This window comes from Mustelus asterias, chromosome 1 (genome assembly GCF_964213995.1).
Source record: "Mustelus asterias chromosome 1, sMusAst1.hap1.1, whole genome shotgun sequence".
NCBI lineage: Eukaryota > Metazoa > Chordata > Chondrichthyes > Carcharhiniformes > Triakidae > Mustelus > Mustelus asterias.
This window is the reverse complement of record NC_135801.1, coordinates 177220505-177244487: the sequence shown is the minus strand read 5'-3', so window position 1 is coordinate 177244487 and position 23983 is coordinate 177220505. Positions and strand designations below refer to the sequence as shown.

The 23983-nt window shown below is 41.3% G+C and overlaps 1 protein-coding gene across 4 annotated transcripts in view; it reads left to right on the top strand.

Moving 5' to 3' along the window:
• The window catches only part of ptpra (protein tyrosine phosphatase receptor type A), a 242820-nt gene that overhangs the window by 4226 nt on the left and 214611 nt on the right, over positions 1 to 23983 (top strand). Inside the window, exon 1 of one of the 4 annotated variants that reach the window (XM_078223458.1) lies at positions 10042 to 10171. The exons of 2 other annotated variants lie outside the window; for them this stretch is intronic. Coding sequence is in view for 1 of the 2 variants with exons in the window: in XM_078223438.1 (XP_078079564.1) it covers positions 10137 to 10171 (35 nt within the window). In the remaining variant the exon portion in view is untranslated. Of the gene's footprint in view, positions 1 to 10041; positions 10172 to 23983 lie in introns of those variants that run through there. One more of the 4 variants, XM_078223438.1, reaches the window with a different exon arrangement.

The window sequence follows — 23983 nt, the reverse complement described above, 5'->3', positions numbered from 1 at the left end:
TAGCTGGGTGCTTGATGGCCAGCAGAGGCACAATGGGATGAAGGGCCTCTTGCTATGTTGTGACACTGACTTTATGAAACCGTATCACTTTCTTAAGACTTTAGTATTTCACGACCACGCATCTATGTTTCAAGTACAGTCTCGGTTGTAATGTAATCAAACGAGAGAGCCAATGTGCGCACAGCAAAAATGGCAGGTGAGATGAATTGTCAGTTAAAACTGGTGCTGTACTGAGAGCTGAGTTTTTTTTTGCGATACTTACCATAAAATGCATTCACTGTATTTGATTAACTGTGAGAATAGTTTTAAGATGTGGCTAGCCTAGAATTTTCAAAACATTTATTGTTTGCTGAAATTTAGATTAGGGATCCCAAGATTGGAAAAAAAGTAGAGTTGTAAATAAAGTAATAGTGATTAGGTAATGTTAAATGATTTGTAGGAGCAAGTGAACATTTAGAAAATGTTACACTAATTTCTTAAATTTGCAATTTATCAGATGAATTAGAGAAAATATTCCCTGTAAGGAATTGTCCTCAACTGTTTTTACTTGCTGTTTTTAAAGCTCTTCATAATGTACTGTGCATTGCAAGTTTCTGTAGGGCGGCACGGTAGCACAGTGGTTAGCACTGCTGCTTCACAGCTCCAGGGACCTGGGTTCAATTCCCGCCTTGGGTCACTGTCTGTGTGGAGTTTGCACATTCTCCTCGTGTCTGCGTGGGTTTCCTCCGGGTGCTCCGGTTTCCTCCCACAGTCCAAAGATGTGCGGGTTAGGTTGATTGGCCATGCTAAAATTGTCCTTGGTGTCCTGGGATGCGTAGGTTAGACTGATTAGTGGGTACAAATATGTAGGGATATGGGGGTAGGGCCTGGGTGGGATTGTGGTCGGTGCAGACTCGATGGGCCGAATGGCCTCTTTCTGTGCTGCAGGGTTTCTAAGATTTCTAAGGTCACATTTGTTAGGGTTGAAAGGACCTTGATCCATTTGGATCTTGATAGATCTGTAGCACTGATCAAGAATCTGACTCTTGTTGGGAATACCCTTTAATAATGTTGTTGGAAACTAAATCTAATTTTTAGATTTTCTCCTATCGACATTAAACTCGCAGCTTTTTTTCAAGTAATGTGGAGTGTTAGGACAGATGTTTATCATGATCTCCACAGTTTTAAGGCTGTGACGATTTGCTGTTTGTGGGCAAAGTGAACTGAAGTTAACACACTTTCCCATAGTGAGGAATGCAAAATTGGAAGTAGATACTTGCATTTCTTTCAAGTGGGTTTGGCATGAAACCTGTAATTGCCAGCCTGTCAATCGAGACTTGTTGATTTGTGAAACTTGAATACAAGAAGGAAAGTAACTTTATTGGTCAGCAAATAACAGGACAGTGGTGAAGATGCAAGAAGAAATACATTAATCGAACTGTTGAACAGAAGTGGTGAGGGAGAGCATGTAAGTATAATCTGTGTGAACAGAATTTGAGGTTATAGTCCAACTTGTTTGCACAGGTTTTTATTGACCTGTTGATTTTCATGTTTGTAGATTACAGTTGGAGATGCACTTTGCTACTGAAATAACAAATGGACTACAAAGCTAATTGAATGATATTCTGGAAAAGTTTTGCGTAAATTTTTTAATTCAAAGAATGTAGGTTTTGGTTACGCCAGCATTTATTGCCCATCTCTAATTCCCTTGAGAAGGTAGTGGCGCGTTGCCTTCTTATTGCTGCAATCCATGTGATACAAGTACATTCTGTTGTTAGGAAGGAACTTCCAATTCTGCGTAAGTAAGTTTGACAGCCTCCACCTGAAAACTTTTAGAAATCCTCATTAGTATTTCATAGAAATCATAGAAACCCTACAGTACAGAAAGAGGCCATTCGGCCCATCGAGTCTGCACCGACCACAATCCCACCCTGGCCCTACCCCCATATCCCTACATATTTTACCCACTAATCCCTCTAATCTACGCATCCCAGGACACTAAGGGGCAATTTTTTAGCATGGCCAATCAACCTAACCCGCACATCTTTGGACTGTGGGAGGAAACCGGAGGAAACCCACGCAGACACGAGGAGAATGTGCAAACTCCACACAGACAGTGACCCAAGCCGGGAATCGAACCCAGGCGCCTGGAGCTGTGAAGCAGCAGTGCTAACCACTGTGCTACCGTGCCGCCCCTAAGTGCAGTGTGATCATAATTTTACATTATATTTAGATAATTGCAGAATTGAAAGTAATAGTTTACAACGTTTAGTAATACAGTAATATTAGGAAAATGTGTGGGCTGTTAAGTTTGCAATATGTAGCATCTACTATGAATCATCAATTATGGACTCAGAGAACACTGAGTATTTTTAATCAGAAAACAAATTGACATTGATGATTTAAAAAAATCTAAAACTGTATGTTAAATAATAAATACTTTTAAACCTTTAACTTGATTTACAAACATTTTCATTGTAATCAGAACTTTAATTAAAACAACATGCTGTTTCATCGTGTATTAAAGTTGCTCCAGAAATTTGTCTTTTTAACCCTGCAAATTTAGTAATCCTGAATCTTTAATATTGTTGGAAGATGGAACCAGGAGCTGAATTGTGTAAATGTTTGGTACTTATGTATGCTTAGGAAGTTTAAAAAGCCTTGAATTAGAATTGAAGTACAATTGAAGAAATTTCTCTTAAATTTATTCTGTAAATAATCTTGATGGGCACATGATTACCCATGATATGATTTTAACTCATTAAGGAATTTCTGGTCAAAATTGTATATACTAAAAATATGCCGATGACCTACTAGCATTTGATGGGAACAATATTTTTTCTGAATTTTAGTATCTTTTGATTGGTTGATGCCTAACCAATATGTCGGCTTTAGAAGTTGCATTTTTGGTTTTTGATCTCTGCACAGAAACCTCAGTTTGGTATTTTTGTCTCGTTTAGAGTCAGAGTCAGAGGTTTACAGCATGAAAACAGGCTTTTTGGCTCAACTTGTTCATGCTGTCCAGTTTTTACCACTAAGCTAGTCCCAATTGCCTGTGTTTGGCCCATATCCCTCGATACCAATCTTACCCATGTAACTGTCTAAATTCTTTTTAAAAGACAATATTATACTTGCCTCTTCTACTACCTCTGACAGCTTGTTCCAGACACTCTCCACCCGCTATGTGAAAACAATTGCCTTTCGTATCTATCCCCTCTCGCCTTAAACCTATGCTCTCTAGTTTTAAATTCTCCTACCTTTGGGAAAAAATGTTGACTATCTACCTCATCTATATGTCTCATTATTTTATCGACCTCTGTAAGATCACTCCTAAGCCTCCTACGCCTTCAGGGGAAAAAGTCCCAGTCTATCCAGCCTCTCCTTATAACTCAAACCATCAAGTGCCGGGAGCATCCTAGTAAATCTTTTCTGCACTCTTTCTAGTTTAATAATATCCTTTCTATAATAGGGTGACCAGAATTGTACACAGTTTTCCAAGTGTGACCGTACCAATGTCTTGTACAACTTCAACAAGACATCCCAACTCCTGTATTCAATGTTCTGACCAATGAAACCAAGCATGCCGAATGCTGCCTTCACCACTCTGTCCACCTGTGACTCCACTTTCAAGGAGCTATGAACCTGCACCCCTAGATCTTTGTTCTGTAACTCTCCCCAACGCCTTACCATTAACTGAGTAAGTCCTGCCCTGGTTCGATCTACCGAAATGCATCACCTCGCATTTATTTAAATTAAACTGCATCTGCCATTCATCAGCCCACTGGCTCAATTGGTCAACATCCCATTGCAATCCTAGATAACCACCTTCACTATCCACTATGAAACCAATCTTGGTGTCATCTGAAAATTTACTAACCATACTTCCTAAATTCTCATCCAAATCATTAATATAAATGGCAAATATCAGTGGACCCAGCACCGATCCCTGAGGCACACCACTGGTTGTAGGCCTCCAGTTTGAAAACCAACCATCTACAACCACCCTCTGTCTTCTGTCATCAATCTGATTTTGTATCCATTTGGCTACCTCACCCTAGATCCCATGAGATTTAACCTCACGCAACAACCTACCATGCGATGCCTTGCTAAAGTCCATATAGACAACATCAACTGCACTGCCCTCATCTACCTTCTTGGTTACCCCTAGAAAAAACTCAATCAAACTTGAGTATCATGATTTTCGAAACTCAAAACCATGCTGACTGTCCCTAATCAGTCCTTGCCTCTCTAAATGCCTGTAGATCCTGTCTCTCAGAATACCTTCTAACAACTTGCCCACTACAGACATTAGGCTCACTGACCTGTAGTTCCCAGGCTTTTCCCTACAGCCCTTTTTAAAAAAAAAGGGCACAACATTTACCACCCTCCAATCTTCAGGCACCTCCCCCGTGGTGATTGTTGATTCAAATATCTTTGCTAGAGGACCTGCAATTTCCTTCCTAGCCTCCCACAATGTCCTGAGATACACTTCATCAGGTCCCGTGGATTTATCTATCTTGATGCACTTTCAGACTTCCAGCACCATCTCCTCTATAATATGTAGATTCCTCAAGACATCACTATTTATTTCCCCAAGGTCCGCAACATCAATGCCTTTCTCAATGGTCAATACTGATGAGAAATATTTTATGTAGTTCTACTCAACATCTGAAATAGAAACTGTTTTCAAGCAGCATGTACCATGAACCATCACAACTAGGGACCCAACTTCAGTTCCGGCCTCGGGTGACTATCTATCTGGAATTTACATGTTCTCCCCGTGTCTGCGTGGGTTTCCTCCGGGTGCCCTGATTTCCTCCTGCATTCCAAAGGTATGCAGGTTAGGTGGATTGGCCATGGTAAATTGCCCCTTAGTTTCAGGGGGTTTAGCAGGGTAAATACGTGGAGTTACAGGGATAGAGCCTGGGTGGGATTGTTGTTAATGCAGGCCTGATGGGCCAAATAGCTTCCTTCTGCACTGTAGGGATTCTATAACTATAAATTTCTCTTTGTGGATACTGACTGACCTGTGTACTTCTGTTTTGTAAAGGATTTGTTAGTATGATGAGAAGAAACAAATAATTAGCATCTAATACACTGTTGTTGCAAATAAGTGGAATTGGTCTCAGTCTTTTCATGTGTTGGTTCGGAAAATATAAACCTAGTAATGCAAAAATATATATATATATGATTACTGTGACTATTCACACATAGTTTTGGGCATCACTTAACTGTGAGCAAGATTCAATTTATGATGTTTTAATTCTAATTGAATTACAGCCTAAATTACAATCCCAATGCTTTCCTGTTTTGTATTCTCTGACTTGAAGAGCTTTGGTACTTGCTACTCCATTTTTATTGTGGATTAGATTCCTCTGAATCTAGCCAAATTGATAAAGGTAACATTGTTTTTGCAGCAATCACATGTCAATGTTAAGTGCCCCTTGAATTTCTGTAAATCCAGGGCAGTAGGTTACTGGTCATGGATGCATTAAAACTATTGGCTCTGATTTGGTTGACGGCAACCTCCTATCTTGTAAGATAATGGTTTGCACCATGGTGGTCAACACTGTTAAGCATCACCTCGAGTCTGGTATGAAAGTCTCTGTCTTATTTGCCACAAAGGAAGGCAATGGGCTGAAGTGTACAACTCATTGACCTTGGGGCCCTCTTCTTGTTCCTTCTTGTCTCTTCCAGTACCTTTCCATGCAGTCAGCATCCAGAGGTCCCAACCATCTGTGACTGTCCCCAGTCCTCCATGTCAGTGTCTGACATCTTCATATCCTATTGCAGGCAGCAGAGATATGGACGCCCAAGAGTTCATGACTCAGTGGCCAGTTCACTGTACAGAACGTCTTGGAATATGCGGGATAAATGTGGTTGAACCAGTGCAGATGTAGTTGGCTTAGCAACGAATGTACGTTGATGGAATTGACCTTTGAATCGGTGACCTTTTGCTGCCAAAAGATGCCGAGGGTACATTTGAGACAGCGAAGGTGGAAGCCGTTCAACTACTTCTCTTGACTAGCATATGTTGTCCAAGTCTTGCTGTCAGAAAGGTGCATTGAGGACGCAGGCTTGGTAGATTCATTTTGGTGCTCTGTCAAGTTGCTGTGCATTCACACTCTTTTACTCAGCTTGGATGTAACAGCTTTTGCAATGCATGTGTTGATTTTAGAATCGAGCAATAGATTATGGAGCCTGGATATGCAAAGCCATCAACTGCAACATCACATTGTCAATGCTGATTATTGGCGGTATGGCAACATCCTGGAAAATGACATTTGTTTTCCTGATGCTGATGGTTTGGTCAAATCAAATCCTTTACAAGTCTGAGAGAGTCTGTCCATTTGCTACTGCAGGTGTTCCTTGATATGGAATGTTAGTGCAGCATCATTAGTGTAGCACAACTCTGATGAGAACGGGATGCACCTTGTCTTGGATCTCAAGCAAGCAAGGCTGAGCAGCTTTCCATCAGTTCTGCTACCTAAGTAGATGACCTGAGATTATATAACAACAGCAAAGAAAATATGCTAAAGAGATGTTGGTGCCAGAACACAACCCTGTTTGCCCCAGTATGCATCTCAGTGCTGGCCTTGCCAGTGATACCCGTGCACTGAGAATTAATGATATGATTAATTGACACATTGTATAAATCAACCTTTATATCCCAGACAGGGAAACCAGACTCTGGGGAGTCAGGAGGTGAATTACTTGCCGCAAGATTCCGAGCCTCTGACCTGCTCTTGTCATAGCCACAGTATTTATATGGCTAGATCAATTGAGTTTCTAGTCAATGGTAAAACTCCAGGATATTGATAGTGGGGATTTCAGTGATGGTAATGTTATTGAATGTCATGGGGCAATCGTTAGATTCTCTGTTATTGTGAGATCGTCATTGCCTCATGTGATGTGAATGTTTATTAGCCACTTGAGCCCAAGTATGGATATTGTCCAGGCCTTACTGCATTTGGACATGACTCAACAGATACTGAAGCAGTCTGTAAATGGTACTGAACATTGTTCTATCATCAGTGAACATCCCCACTTTTGACCTGAGGAAGGATGATCATTGATGAAGCAGTTGAAGATGTTTGACATAGAACACTACCCTGAGGAACTCCTGCAGTGATGTCCTTGGGGACTGAAATAATTGTCGTCCAACAATGACAGCTATCTTTGTTGATGCAAGATATGAACTTAACCAGTGAAGAGGTTTTCCCTTGATTATCATTGACTCCAATTTTGCTTGGGTTTTTTGATGCCATACTTGGTTGAATGCTGCCTTGATGTCAAGGGCAGCCACTCTCTTCTCACCTTTTGGAGTTCATCTCTTCAGTCCATGTTTGGGCCAAAGCTATAATGAGGTCAGGTGTTGAGTGGGCTCAGAGGTTCCCAAACAAAACATCAGTGAGCAGGTTATTTCTTTTATTGGACAGAATATACTTTCTTACAATAGTTTGCAATGCTCGAACTGTTTTCAAAGTTTGAGGTCCTGATAAGCGCCAACCTTCCGTCTTGCCCATCTTTGTGAGAGCTGACCAAAGCAGGTTGAGGTAGCAATCATGTAGCTTGAGCTCTCACTCTGGGGAAGATTTCTGAAGCAAAACCTCCAATGAAATAATTCAATGGATCATCTTCTGTTCCTCGTATTTCTGCAGTTCGCCAAGTGGTCACTCCAAAGATTGCACCAAGGGCAGCCATAGTTAAGGTGCCATTGACTGCTCTTTGCACTGCTTCAGCAACCTTTGTAGGTAGCAATGCAGCATTATGAAAGGCTGAGCTATCGAGGCCAACCCTGGCCTATGTGGTTTCCCAGGTTTTGCTGGGACATTCCTCGCCATCAGCTGTTTTCCAGTAACCCATTGCGGTGTGGCTCAAGGACATTACTGTTTAAGTGCTGATTGATAGCACTGCCTGTCACTAGCTGATGATTGTGAGTGGATGGATGGACTGGTAATTGGCTGGGCTTGATTTGTCTTTTTTGTGGACCAAACATGGGGATAGATTTGATTGTCTTTTTTGTGGACAGGGCATGGGGACAGCTTTTCACATTGGGTAGAGACCAGTGTTATAGTTGTACTGGAACAGCTTGGTTCACGGTAAAGCTCGTTCTGGAGCAGTCTTCAGTACTATTGCCGGAATGCTATCCAGGCCTAAAATGGGCCAGTACCGTCAGCTATTTGATTTTGGCGTGGAGTAAATCAAATTGGCTGTAGACTGGCATCTGTGATGCTGGATACCTTCTGGAGAAAGCCGAGAAGTATCATTCACCCACCACTTCTGGTTGCAAATGCTTCAGCCTAGTCTTTTGCTCTGATCTGTGCTTTCCCGTCATTGAGGATGGTGATATTTGTGGAGCTATCTTCTCTGATAGTTGTTTAATTGTGCAGCATCATTCACAACTCCGTGTGGCAGGACTGCAGAGCTTAGTTTGGACCTGTTGGTTGTGGGATCACTTAGCTCTGTTGCATACTGCTTCTGCTATTTGGCATTCAAGTAGTCTGAGTCATGCAATGCACTAACTAAATTTTTCATACTCTGTTCTGACAATTTCAGAGCTTAATGAGTTCCTCAAATTGTCATTTCTGTAAGTTTGAAAATAAGGGCACACTTGGACCTGTCTGCTAACTTTGATTTGCTCTCTTGTGCATTTGTGCTCACTGAGGGATTGTAGTGCAACGCTCTCTCATCCTTACTTGCATGATCATAAATTTATTATTTTTTGCATTCTCTCTCTCTCTCCCTCCCTCCCCCCCCCCTCCCCCATGCCCTCCATGTTTGTTTGTCTCTTGCTCTTTTTCTCTTTCTGCAGTTTTCTCTTTGTTTTGGAGGGGAGGAGGTGGGTGCTTTGAGCCACCAATTAAGTTGATTGGTGGTTGGTTGCAGGGAAAATTTAGGCCATTGTTGATGACTGCTCATGCCCCATCCTTCACTTGTGCTTCCATCAACTTCAAGCCCAGATTTTGGGAGGCTGAGGTCTCCAAGTATAAACTTTACTCATGTTTAAAAAAAAAAGCAGAAAAAACAATTTGGTGTATATATTTCATTGTTGTGAAATATAGTTATTTAAAGTATTTGAACCCTCATTCTGGACATTGGGAATTCCTGTGAATGAAAAAACAATTATAGAATTTTTTTTTTCAGAAAGCATTTTGAACCATTTGTGGAACTCTATAGCCAGAGAATGCAATCTGAACTTGAGGAAATAGCCAAAGTAAATGTGGACATGAAAATGGGATGAGAGTTGGGAAGAAGGTAGTGAGAGAATGACAGAAAATTGTTGCAAAAATGTGATTACTTAAGTTAAACTTTACAGACCGGATCCATGCACAGTGATAATATGTATATAAAATGAACATTGACTACTATCCCAAGTCATCTATGTTGTGAGATAAAAAGCAACCATCTTTGTCTCAATGTTGAGATTGGTAGGGAAAGCCCCCGTGAGGGCGTCAAGATATCCCCCCCCCCCCCCCCCCCCCCCAACCTTCCCGAGGGCTCTTTTTGAGGTTTTGTGTGGACTACATTTTGACTTTCAGGGATTGCTTTTTTCATTATAACTACTTTGTTGAGTGATGCAGTCATGTAATGGCACTATCTTCTGTATTTGTGGTGTTTTTTTGAGAAGGTAGCACAAATACCAAATGGAAAGACTCAGTAATAACTCTTTCAATCTGAAAGCCATCGATTAATGGGATCAAAGTGGTCTGCTAAGCTTGTGTCAGTATTAGATTTTAAAACTTATTTTGCAAAGTAATGCTTTTATTTGGCAACACGTGGCTTGTGGAATAGTGGTCCAAAGCCAGAACAGAAAAAAACGGATGGCAAGTGAGTAATAGTTTTGATAGAAACTTAAATTTCAATTGTAATCATAAGTGGCAAATTATGGAGTCTCTCTGTATGATATATTAATCTTTAACTCCTTTTGAAAAATTCAAGTTCACAATTGTGCAAACTTTTGTAAGATAAAGAAAAAACATGGTTTGTTGACATTTGCTCCCTTTGTGTCATTACAGTTTGTTTCTTATCACCACCCATGAGCTAAAGTTGCCTGCTCTGCCATCTGAAAAGACTGTTCGTCTACGAGATACAATTCCTAATTTACAGTATTAAACTGAGATCAGATTCCTCTCAAATTCCAACTATTTGATCCCATGAAGCAGAAATCATACAGGCATAAGCAATTTAGGTAGGTTTGTAAAAGGCCAAATGAAATTGCATGGTTGAATATTTTTCTTTTTCTCATTGTCTTGCCAATCACCATTACCACTACACAAGATTGTGACAACTTTCTTTCTGCTTGCTGCTGGCCTTGTTCTCAGTACAGGCAGCACCACTGAGCCTATTTTGAGCACTGCTGTCTACCCTCCCTCTCCTGAGCCAACACCATTGCTTACACGTTCAAAATTGATGCTGGTTAAGATGTTTTATATGGCAATTATAGGTGGAAACCTTGTAGGAGAAATGTCAGAACAATTTCCTTGCATGTAACCACAATGTAGTCAGTAGTCAGACTGAATGCTAGGAAAGAAAAGAGCTACTGCTAACTATGTAGGTTTATACAAACAAAACATTCCTCACCAGGGCCAGAACACAAGCCTGAAACACCATGAGCCAGAAGATGGCCTATTAAGGGGATGTAAATCTGTCTTGCCTTGACTGGATCTTTGAAACACTTTGTTAGCAAACACATAAATCTGGGGAGTAAACTAATGACCTGGTATTCTAGGTGCTGGTGATTCATGGATTTGAAGAAGGTCATAGAAGATACCTCTTGCCATTAGATTGTGAGTAGAATTAGTGAGGTTTATTTGGAAATTGAGGAGTTCAATTTCTGATACTAAAGTGCTGTAGTTCTTTAGTTTGAGATTACACATTTGGGTAACTATAGTACCTTGTTCTTTTAGTGGCCCTTTGCCATGTGTCTGTGTATATAGAAGGATGACTACAAAATTAGAATAAGGAGGAGGAAGGTTACAGAACAGATAAATTTGTGTCACCTGAGATGAAGGTGAAATTTAAGCCAGCTTTTCCGAAATGGCTTTAAGTGAGAGAAGATTAATTTATGAGGAACAGATTGATGTAACAGTGAGAGGATTTTTTTCTTCATGAACCCCTTTAGAAGAAACATAGAAAAACTACAGCACAAACAGGCCCTTCGGCCCACAAGTTGTGCCGAACACATCCCTACCTTCTAGACCTACCTATAACCCTCCATCCTATTAAGCTCCATGTACTCATCCAGGAGTCTCTTAAAAGACCCTATTGAGTTCACCTCCACCACCACTGACGGCAGCCGATTCCACTCGCCCACCACCCTCTGTGTGAAAAACTCTGTGAACCCCTTTAGTTTTCAGTTGTTCAGGTACTTTATATAGCAAGTAGTTGGCATAATATTCAGGATGGTCATGGGTAATTGAATTAATCTCAGCCGGAGTGCTACAGTTGATCTCAGTACCTGGGTCATGGAGTAGAGCATTGGCCACGGTTATCACCATTGATAACCATCCAGTTTGACTGCGTTTGGCTGTCAAGTGCAAGGTGGTTTGGACCAGTCTCTGATGACCCAGTTGTTGAATAGTCCTATTAGATCACAAATAACATCTTTGCTGACATGCCTATCTTTCATTAATTTATTTATTGAAGTTGCTGAAACTGGACAACAGAGTTATCAGGAGTAATTTACTAAGTTGAGTTTCCTGGCTTGGTGGAAACTTGAATTTGACCAGGGTTTCGGTGGCCACTGAAACTGGGGTTTAGACAAGCCTGCTAGAAAAGAACGCGGCACTATCAGTTAACCCATTACCTTTTTTCAGTTGATCAAAAACCAAACTAGCAAATGGTTGCATAATTCCCAAGTTCAAAATCGTTGTTCTGTAAATCTGAGTCTTCTAACTGATGATAATACCACATGTTGACTTGCATATTTTCAAAAATGGAAACCATGGGGCCAGGGGCCTACGTCCTTGAAGCACCTGACCAAATCAAAACCATTTTTTCTCTTAACAATTTTTCAAATATAGTTACCTAAATCTCTTTCTAATTTAAGGACAGCAGCAGAGCAATAAAAATATGAAATTTTATAGGATTTGCTTTGATCAAAAGTCAGAACAGATTGCACTGTTTTGCCAAGCAAAATGAGTCATGTACCATTGTGTTAATGGCTGGCCAGTTAATTGAGGTGTTTGTAGATATTGATAATTAAAAGGCTTGTTTTGTTTCTTGAACTTTTACTAACATTTGTGTGAAGGTATCATTGAATTAACTGTATCTTTTGTAACAGTCTTCAGTGTTCGTTAAATGTCTTCTTTCATTTGCTATATGAGTGTTTGAATGTCAGCAAAAAGATGTTGCGTGGAAATGTGTTTGTCTTGCTTTTCATTATTATTAGCATTGGAGTAACATCTTTGCTGTCATGCAGGGCTTAAGATTTTAAAAAGTTTTTAAAGTTAATTAGTATCACAAGTAGTCACTACAGTGAAATTACTATGAAAATCTCCTACTAGTCGCCACACTCCGGCGCCTGATGGATTGGACTACATTCACAATCTTTTGTAGTTTCTTGCGGTCTTGGTCAGAGCAGAAGCCATACCAAGCTGTGATGTATCCGGAAAGGATGCATTCTATGGTGCATCTGTAAAAATTGTTGCGAGTTGTAGTGGACATGCCATATTTCCTTAGCGTCCTGAGAAAGTAGAAGCTTTGGTGGGCTTTCTTAACTATAGCATCGACGTGGGTGGACTAGGACAGGTTGTTGATGATCTGGGCACCTAGAAACTTGATCAAACTCAATCAATGTTGTAGAGCAGGGAAGTGGCCCCAGATGAAAAAGGTGCTTCTGTTAGCAGGCCCCAGACTGTTTGGGCTCAGAAGTCCTGGGGAGCTGCAAAAGTGGCAAAAGGTCACTAATCCATGCTGGAGAGGGTTAGGCCTTAGAAGAAGCCCTGGGAGTTATAGCTTATTGCAGTCAGGAGACCTGAGTTCAGAAAAACTCAGGCAGTGCCAGCTTACTGAAACTAATCATCTGTGAAAGAGGTGGAAATGAAGTTTTGTGAATCCCCTGGAAATCAGTCTCAGGAGAAGAGATTGAACCATCGGGTGATGAGCAGTTGTTGGGCAGTCTGGGCCAGAGTGGCTTTTGAGAAATATCTTCAGAAGTGAGGAGTTGAAATCCCTGATGTGGGAGACAGAGTTTTGGTGTGATTTTGAGGCTGTGGTCATTGACATCTTGTGGCTTTATTATATTCATGGGTAACTGAGATTTCAAATTATGTCAACTTTAAACACAAAACTACTGGTCTCTAACTGGATCATCATACAAGCATGTAAAAATTTTGGAACTCAATTTGAATAGTGCTTTTCTGTAAATTCTAAGTACTTAGTCCATTCATAATACTGTTTTAAATTTGAAGTTAGATAAAGTATAAACGTTAAAGGGAATTTTTAATTCACTGCCCCATGTAGCTTGGGAAGAGGGTATTTTACAACTTCCAAGTGTGTAGCATTTCTCCACTAACGCTTCCAAGCTTCATGCTGATGCAATATTATTCTAAGTACATCTGGCCAAAGGAAATTACAGAGCTACCACAGGAATTGACTGCTGTCGCTGTTAATCAGTCTGGAAAAATACAACATAATGTTTAGAGCTATTATTTTCTAAACTCCTTATTGTCTGTTGCTGTGAAATGATTGAAAAAGACTTGTATTCACATAGCATCCATTCAAAACTCAGGATGTCCAGAACAGGTTATAGCCAGCTGGGTGCTTTGAAGTGTAATCACTGTATAATGTAGGAAACAGCAGCCAATTGGCACATGGCAATCCCTGGCATATGTTGACCCTCTTACACTAGGTCATCAATTTGCGTGACGGACAAAGGATAGATGTTCAAACTAAAGTCTAATACAATTTATTCTTTATTGATAACCCTTAGTTCTTTGATAAGCACACAATTAACACATTACTCTAATATGGCTTCCATTACACAGGACTAGAATCTAGATACCCATGTGTGATGAACTGGCCAGTAGGGATCTTCTGAGTTCTGAACTCGGGGTCCTCTCTTTGTGATGGTGGGTCTTGAGTCTTCGCAGCTGATGTCCCCTTTTTTGTATGTTTTCTCCAACTTTCCAGAATGTTTGACATATCCCTTGCTCAAGACCTTCTCGGTTCATTTGTCCAAGGGTCGTGTAAACAGGAGACATCTGTTTCCATTGTTCTTCTTATCTGATTTTATGACCATTGCACTACCAAAGGTCAAGTGACCCTTAACACCAGATGTGCTCAGTCAGTAGCCTAGTTTTACTTCATCCTTTCACAGTGAAGTGTCCTGGTGTTCTTCATGAAGTTAGCATAATCTTCCATCAAGACTACTAACTGGTCTGTTAGTAGCAGACTAATAGCTGCTACTGTTAGTCTTGACATTTTTACTCTTAAGACCACACACAGCAATGAAATAAGTCACTCAATCATCTATTTTAGGTCTTCATTGAGGGATAGATGTTCAAGTCAGAGGAAGAACATGTCTGCACTATGCCATTGTGGACAGATGGTGGATCCTTCCCTTGGAATATTTATTTCTTATTGGAACGTATCCATTCTCTGTCTTCTGAAATATCCCCTTAAATGTTTGCCATTACATCTCTATTGACCAATCCATTAACCACATTTGCCAGTTCACTTCAGCTAGCTTTGCTTTCATGCCCTCCTAATTACCCTTATTTAAGTTTAAAATGCTAGTCTTGGTACTATATTCTCCCTTAAACAGAACGTAAAATTCAATAATATTATGATTGCTGCTACTTATCATTCGGGATGCCTTCACTTTGAGGTTGTTGATTAATCCTATCTCATTGCCAGATCAAGTATAGCCTGATCTTCGGTTGCTTTTAGAATGTGCTGTTCTAAGAAATTATCCCAAAAACATTCTACGAGTTCCTCATCTAGTCTCCCTTTGCCAATCTGATTTTGCTAGTCTGTATGTAGATTCAAATGCCCCATGATTTCCGCTGTACTTTTCTGATGAGCTCCCATTATTTCTTATTTCATACCCTGCCCTAGCATGTATCAGTTAGGGGTCTGTAAACCATTTCCCCAAGTGACTTCTTGCTTTATCTTTTTTCATCTCTACCCAAACCACCTCTCCATCCTGGTTTCTTGAACTTGGGTCACCCTCTCCATTGTGCTAATACCATCATTTATTAACAGAGCCATATCTTCACATTTTCTTAGTTTCCTATCCTCCTAAATGTTGTGTACCCATCAATATTCAGGTCCCAATCTGTCATCCTGCAGCCACGTTTCTGTCATAGCTATCAAATTGTACTGACTTTCTATTTGCACTATCAGCTGATCTGTTTTGTTTGAAATGCTCCGTGCATTCAGATAAAGCCTTTCATTATTTTTGTGACCTGTAGCCTTGTCTGCTGATTTACTCTTAGATTTGTACTTTGTTCCTTCCCAGCACAGTCTCCTTATCATTTCTCATATTAATACCTTTCTCTCTCGCCTTGTCTCTATTTTTTTGATTTACCACATTTTCCCAAATTAAATTTCACTAATTTTGTTTACTTCCCTCGTTAGGCGGCTTGCTGGAACATTGGTCCCAGGACAGTTTAGGTGTAGACTCTCCCAACGGCACTGCTCCCACTTTCCCACTATTGGTGTTAGTGTCCCACAAACTGGAACCCATTTCTACCACACCAGCCTTTGAGCCGTGCATTCTAATCCTATTTTCTCTATGCCAATTGACACATGACTCTGGTAATTATCACCTTTTGTGGTTCTTCTTAATTTGGTGCCTTGCTCGTCAAACTTACTATGCAGAACCTCTTTCCTTGACCTGCCTATGTTGTTGATACCTACATGGAAGATCACAACTGGATCCTCCCCGTCCCACTGTGAATTCTCCTCTTCAGCCCTGAGCAGAAGTCTTGAACCCTTTAACTGGGCAGGCAACACATCCATCTGGGCTCCCACTCTTGCTGCAGAGAACAGTATCAATCCTTCCAACTATACTGCCCCCAACTACCACCACTATGTTGCTTTATTGCTTCCCCACTTGAATGGCATCCTGTATTGTTGCGTCATGACTAGTCTACCCATCCACCCTGCAGACCTCGCTTTTGTTAACACAGTTTGCAAGTTACTTAAACCTTTTTTACAATTTGTTCACCAGACTGATTCTGGGGATGAAAGGGTCGACTTCTGAGGAGATATTAAACAGTTTAGGCTTATACTTGCTGGAGTTTAGAAGAATGAGAGGGAATCTGATTGTGGTATATAAAATACCAAAAGGGGTTGATTAAAGTAAATGTAGACCAAATATTTCCCCTTGTGGGACAGTCTAGAGCAAGAGGTCACAGGTATGGGTTGAGAGACGGTAGATTTAAAAGAGATGAGGAGGAACTACTACTCGCAGAATTGTGGAACTCGCTGCTTCATAGCACGGTGGAGCCTGAATTGTTAAATGGTTTCAAGAAGGAGATAGATATATTTCTGATCAAAAACTGGTTAAAGGGATATGGGGAACAGGTAAGGAGGTGGATTGGAGACCAGGAGGAGATCAGCCATGATCTGATTGAATGGCGGAGCAGGCTCGAAGGGCTGAATTGTTTACTTCTGCTCCTAGTTCCTAATTACTAAGGTTGAGGCTTCTCTACTCCTGTTCTCTGCTCGTTCCTTTTACTTGCCTCATGGTCTCACCCATCTCTCCCTAATCACTTGCCAAAGCAGGCGACCCTGTTCTTAGGGTGTAGCCATATTTTGATAGAAGGTGTCCAGGTATCTGTTTGTATGGTGTCTGTGGTTCGGCTTCCAGTTCAATAATCCTGTTCCTGAATTCCTCTATCTGCTTACACTTTTTCTACAGATGTGTTTTTCCTGGATCATATTGGTGTCATTCCGCAGCTTTATTTATTATTTAGTTAATTATTGTTAATTATAGTTGATATTTAGTTAATTTGATTATGTTCCCTAACAACTTGGAATACTTCTAAGTATACTATTTACTATGTTTATTAAATGCTAGTAACACCTACAACTGAGAGATATACATTTCTTAATTACACAGACATGTGTTTTAGGTATTTATTTCAAAGGTTCATTCTTTTTATCTATGGATCTTCCTTTACTTCGATGTCCAAAGCTGGCTATTAACACACTGTTCCCTGTGCTGAGCACTTCCCATCCAATCAACTTACTAGTTTCCTGTGATGTCAGGTTTTTTTCCCACTCAGTTTCTTTAAAAGTAGTTGAAATGGTGTGCTCGCTCCCCTGCTCCAGACTGTATCCTGCAGGTCCATTCAGACTCCCAGGTGTTTAACTAAAGTTAAAGATAGTATCAAACTTAAAAAGTATATAATTGCACAAAGGTGGGTGGGAGATCAGAAGGTTGGGCAGAATCCAAAAAAAAAGAATGTCTAAAAGATTAACCAAGGGGAAGCGGAGAGCAAGCTAGCTCAAAATATAAAGACAAAAAATAAAAGTTTCTATAGATATTTAAGAGTTAACAAAGTAAGCATTGGTCTGATGGAAAGCGAGCCTGAGGAATGAAGAATTGAAAATAAGGTGATGGCATGTGAATTGGGCAGGTATTTTGCATCTGTCTTCATACAAGTAACATTCCAGTAATAGTTATAAATCAGGAAACGGAAAGGAAGGAGAAACTCAAAATTACAATTACCAGGGAAATGATGCGGAGCAATTTGTTGGACCTGCAGGCTGACAAATCCTCAGGAAGTGATGGACTTCATTCTAAGATCTTAAGAAGTGGTGAGTGAGGAAGTTGATGCACTGGTTTTCCAAAATTCCCTAGATTTGGGGAAGATTTGGAATAGAGCAGATGTAGCTCATTCATTCAAAAAAGACAGGCCAGTTAGCTTAACATGTGTCTTGGGGAAAATGTTTGAAGTGATTATTAAAGATATCGGAGGGCATTTATATTCAAAATAATCAAGCGGAGTCAACATGGTTTTTGATAGGCATTTGAAATGTGCCAGATCAATGGTTATTGTGAAGAATAAAAGCTCATAATGAAGGGGGTAGCATATTAGCATGGATATAAGATTGGCTCGGTAACAGGAAACACAGGGTAGGTGTAAATGGGTGATATTCTGGTTGGCAAGATATAACAAGTGGTGTGCCACAGGGATCCGTACTGGGGCCTCAGCTGTTTAATTTATATAAATGACTTGAATGAAGTGACCCAAAAATATGATTGCTAAATTTGCAGATGACACACGGGTAGATATGAAAGTAAATTATGAAAAGGACAAAATGAGGCTACAAATAGATGGGTTGTGAGTGGGCAAAGATCTGGCAAATGGAGTATAATGTGAGAAAATATAAAATTGTCTGATTTTTCAGAAGAAAAGCATTTTATCCAAATGGTGAGAGATTGCAGAGCTCAGATGTGGAGTGATCTGGGTGTCCTAGTGCATGAATTGCCAAGGTTAGTATGCAGGTACAGCAAGTAATTTGGAAAGTTAATAGACAATTGCAAGGAAACTTGAATATAAAAATAAGGTGAATGTACTTCAGTTATACAGGGCATTGATAAGACCACATCTGGAATATCATGTACAGTATTGGTCTGTTTACCTAAGAATGTAAATCTGTTGGAAGCAGTTCAGAGAAGGTTTACTAGATTAATAAATGGAATTGGCGAGTTGTCTTCTGAGGGAAGGTTGGACAGGTTAGGTTTGTATCTGCTGGAGTTTAGTAGAGTAAGATCCTGAAGGGTCTTGACAAAGTGGATGTGGAAACAATGTTTCCTCTTGTGGGAGAATCAAGAACTGATTAAAAGTAAGGGATTGCATTTTAGAGGGATTAGGGGAATTTCTTTTCTCAGATTCATGAGTCTTTGAAACTCTGAATATTTTTAGGGTGGAAATAGACAGATTCTTAGATTCTTGCTAAGCAAGGGAGTGAAAAATTCTCGGGAATAGGCAGAAGTGTGGAGTTGAGGTAAAATTCAGATCCGTCATGATCTTATTGAATGGCAGAACAGGTTCAAAGGATAACGTGACCTACTCTTAATTCATATGTTTATGTGGGGCTTTAGGTTATCCTTCAAAAATGGCATCTCCAGTAGTGGAGTGCTCCCTCAGTCGTGCACTAGAGTGACATCTAGCTAATGTGCTCAAGTCTCTGCAGTCAGGCTCGAATCCTCAAATATTATCTGGCTTTCTACAATTTTTGCCTGTCGGTACATATTTAAGTACACGACCTCCAAAGAATTTAAACGTTGGCTGATGTACTACAAACAGGTTCTGAACCCAAGAAGATGAGGGCTAAAATAATTCCAAGTACTTGACTGATTAATCAGTGGCCCTTAGAATTATTGTTTAATTAGCTCTCCTGCAGAGTTTCTATCGTGAGGTTTTTTTTCTGAATAACTTGGCTCATTCTACTGTTTTGTTTTAAGATAATATACTGGATTTTAATTATTTCTTACACGAATCATTTGTTGCAAGAACCTGTCAAAATTTGACGAGTCTGGAATTTTTATTTGGAGTCTAGGTGACTATTTCTTTCAGAATAGAGGAGTCACTGCTTTGTAGCTACGTTTTGTATGTCAATTATTCATTGGTTGCAGTACCTAGATGTTACATTGCTGTGTACTAATATGGCCCAGATTTTTGCCATGATGGCGAGGCTCTCTGACATTGTGCAAATAGTTGAACTGCCTGAAAACTGCACTTTGCATTATCACAGTGTTTTGAGCGTATGTGTCATAGAGGTTTACAGCATGGAAACAGGCCCTTTGGCCCAACTTGTCCATGCAGCCCTTTTTTTTAAACCCCTAAGCTAGTCCTAATTGCCTGTGTTTGGCCCATATCCCTCTATACCCATCTTACCCATGTAACTGTCTAAATGCTTTTTAAAAGACAAAATTGTACCCACCTCTACTACTACCTCTGGTAGCTTGTTCCAGACACTCACCACCCTCTGTGAAAAAAATTGCCCCTCTGGACCCTTTTGTATTTCTCCCCTCTCACCTTAAACGTATGTCCTCCTGGTTTTAAATTCTCCTACCTTTGGGAAAAGGTATTGACTATCTAGCTGATGTATGTGTCTCATTATTTTATAGAACTCTATAAGATCAATTCTAAGTCTCCTACACTCCAGAGAGAAAAATCCCAGTCTATCCAGCCTTTCCTTATAATTCAAACCATCAAGTCCTGGTAGCATCCTAGTAAATCTTTTCTGCACTCTTTCTAGTTTAATAATATCCTTTCTGTAATAGGGTGACCAGAACTGCACAGAGTATTCCAAGTGTGGCCTCACCAATGTCTTGTACAACTTCAACAAGGCATCCCAACTCCTATATTCAGTGTTCTGACCAATGAAACCAAGCATGCCGAATGCCTTCATCACCACTCTGTCCACCTGTGACTCCACTTTCAAGGAGCTATGAACCTATAACCCTCGATCACTTTGTTCTATAACTCTCCCCAACACCCTACCATTAACTGAGTAAACTAGAAAGTGCAGAAAAGATTTACTAGGATGCTACCGGGACTTGATGGATTGAGTTATAAGGAGAGGCTGAATAGACTGGGACTTTTTTCTCTGGAGCGTAGGAGGCTGAAGGGTGACCTTATGGAGGTCCATAAAATAATGAGGGCATAAATCAGCTAGATAGTCAATATCTTTTCCCAAAGGTAGGGGAGTCTAAAACTAGAGGGCATAGGTTTAAGGTGAGAGGGGAGAGATACAAAAGTGTCCAGAGGGGCAATTTATTCACACACAGGGTGGTGAGTGTCTGGAACAAGCTGCCAGAGGTAGTAGTAGAGGCGGGTACAATTTTATCTTTTAAAAAGCATTTAGATAGTTACGTGGGTACGATGGGTATAGAGGGATATGGGCCAAATGCGGGCAATTGGGATTAGCTTAGGGGTTTTAAAAATAAAAATAAGGGCGGCATGGACAAGTTGGGCCGAAGGGCCTGTTTCCATGCTGTAAACCTCTAAGTCCTGCCCTGGTTCGATCTACCAAAATGCATCACCTCGCATTTATCTAAATTAAACACCAATTGCCGTCCATCAGCCCACTGCCCCAATTGATCAAAATCCTGTTGCAATCCAAGATAACCTTCTTCATTATCCACTATGCCACCAATCTTGGTCTCATCTACAAACTTACTAACCATGCCTACTAAATTCTCATCCAAACCATGAATATAAATGACAAATAACAGTGGACCCAGCACCGATCCCTGAGGCACACCACTGGTCACAGGCCTCCAGTTTGAAAAACAACCCTCTACAACCACCCTCTGTCTTCTGTCATCAAGCCAATTTTGTATCCATTTGGCTACCTCACCCTGGATCCCGTGAAGATTTAACCTTATGCCACAACCTACTACGTCGTAGCTTGTCAAAGGCCTTGCTAAAGTCCATGTAGACAACATCAATTGCACTGCCCTCATCGACCTTCTTGGTTATCCCTTCAAAAAACTCAAATTTATGGGACATGATTTTCCACTCACAAAGTCATGCTGACTGTCCCTAATCAGTCCTTGCATCACTAAATGCCTGTAGATCCTGTCTCTCAAAATACCTTCTAACAACTTACCCACCACAGATGTGAGGCTCACCGGCCTGTAGCGCCCAGGCTTTTCCCTGCAGCCCTCCTTAAACACTCTCCAATCTTCAGGCACCTCACTGTGACTATTGATGATTCAAATATCTCTGCTAGGGATCTGCAATTTCCTCCCTAGCCTCCCACAATGTCCTGGGATACACTTAATCAGGTCCCGGGGATTTATCTACCTTGATGCGCTTTAAGACTACCAGCACCTCCTTCTCTGTAATATGTACACTCCTCAAGCCATCATTATTTATTTCCCCAAGTTCCCTAACATCCATGCTTTTCTCAACAGTGAATACTGATGAGAAATATTCATTTAGGATCTCACCCATCTCTTGTGGATCCGCACATAAATGACCTTCTTGATCCTTAAGAGGTCCTACCCTCTCCCCAGTTACTCTTTTGCCCTATTTGTAGAAGTTCTTTGGATTCTCCTTTGCCTTATCTGCCAAAACAATCTCGTGTTTTACAGAGACAGCTGGGCACTTAAATAACCAGCTGCTTCCACTCTGGGTTTTGGCAGTCCAAGAGTTTGGAACATGAAGTATACAGAACAGAGCTGATAAGAGAAGGTCTGAACTTGGCTTATTTCTTTCGGTAGTCAGGAGAGCCCTTTGGAGAGGTAGCGTACCTCTGTGGAATTTGTTTGACAATGTTATTCACAGCCCCAGAAGTACCATGAACCAAATTCAAGTTGTCTTTCTTTAACCTAAGAGTAGGTGGGTGGGGCTCCTGGTCTCACAGAGCAATTATTTTTGTGTTTACTGACTCATGCGCACAGATGTCAGGAAGAAATTTTGTGCTGGAGAAAAGCATATATGGCACCTTCACACATGGAGGCCATAGAAGCCAGTAATCTTGAGCAGCCAGAGGAAGGGCACCAGGTTAGGAAGAGACCATTGCCTGTGCACCAGGAAGATGGAGAAGGAGAGACGGGACAACCAGGTACTACCCCATCGACAGAGTGTATAAACCTCGGAAAACCCATCTCAAAATGACGGGGAACTAGTGCTGAAGGTGACTGAGGCTAAGCCGTGAGGTGGTGACAGGCATGTCGCATGGTTTAGCAGTAACTTGAGCCACAATCCGTCGACTCCTGTGCCCTGCCAGTGATGTGAAGGGAACCGGTGGTCTCAACTTCAACGTCTCAGGATCTTTCCAGCAATTATTGGGAGACCTGTTGGTTTATCCCAGTTAGCAGCACACAGCTATATTAGGGCTCTAACGAATGCCTTGTTTGCTTAGCACCTCGGATGCAGAGAGCCATGGCCTGTGTTCAGTTCATGATGTGGAGATGCCGGCGTTGGACTGGGGTAAACACAGTAAGAAGTTTAACAACACCAGGTTAAAGTCCAACAGGTTTATTTGGTAGCAAAAGCCACACAAGCTTTCGAAGCTCTAAGCCCCTTCTTCAGGTGAGTGGGAATTCTGTTCACAAACAGAGCTTATAAAGACACAGACTCAATTTACATGAATAATGGTTGGAATGCGAATACTTACAACTAATCAAGCCTTTAAGAAACAAAACAATGGGAGTGGAGAGAGCATCAAGACAGGCTAAAAAGATGTGTATTGTCTCCAGACAAGACAGCCAGTGAAACTCTGCAGGTCCACGCAACTGTGGGCGTTACAAATAGTGTGACATGAACCCAATATCCTGGTTGAGGCCGTCCGCGTGTGTGCGGAACTTGGCTATCAGTTTCTGCTCAGCGACTCTGCGCTGTCGTGTGTCGCGAAGGCCGCCTTGGAGAACGCTTACCCGAATATCAGAGGCCGAATGCCCGTGACCGCTGAAGTGCTCCCCAACAGGAAGAGAACAGTCTTGCCTGGTGATTGTCGAGCGGTGTTCATTCATCCGTTGTCGCAGCGTCTGCATAGTTTCCCCAATGTACCATGCCTCGGGACATCCTTTCTTGCAGCGTATCAGGTAGACAACGTTGGCCGAGTTGCCGGATCATCGACACAGATGCCATCATCTCACGTGAGAACACCATCCACCAGGTACACGGTACATACTCTTGCAACTCGGCCAACGTTGTCTACCTGATACGCTGCAAGAAAGGATGTCCCGAGGCATGGTACATTGGGGAAACTATGCAGACGCTGCGACAACGGATGAATGAACACCGCTCGACAATCACCAGGCAAGACTGTTCTCTTCCTGTTGGGGAGCACTTCAGCGGTCACGGGCATTCGGCCTCTGATATTCGGGTAAGCGTTCTCCAAGGCGGCCTTCGCGACACACGACAGCGCAGAGTCGCTGAGCAGAAACTGATAGCCAAGTTCCGCACACACGCGGACGGCCTCAACCGGGATATTGGGTTCATGTCACACTATTTGTAACGCCCACAGTTGCGTGGACCTGCAGAGTTTCACTGGCTGTCTTGTCTGGAGACAATACACATCT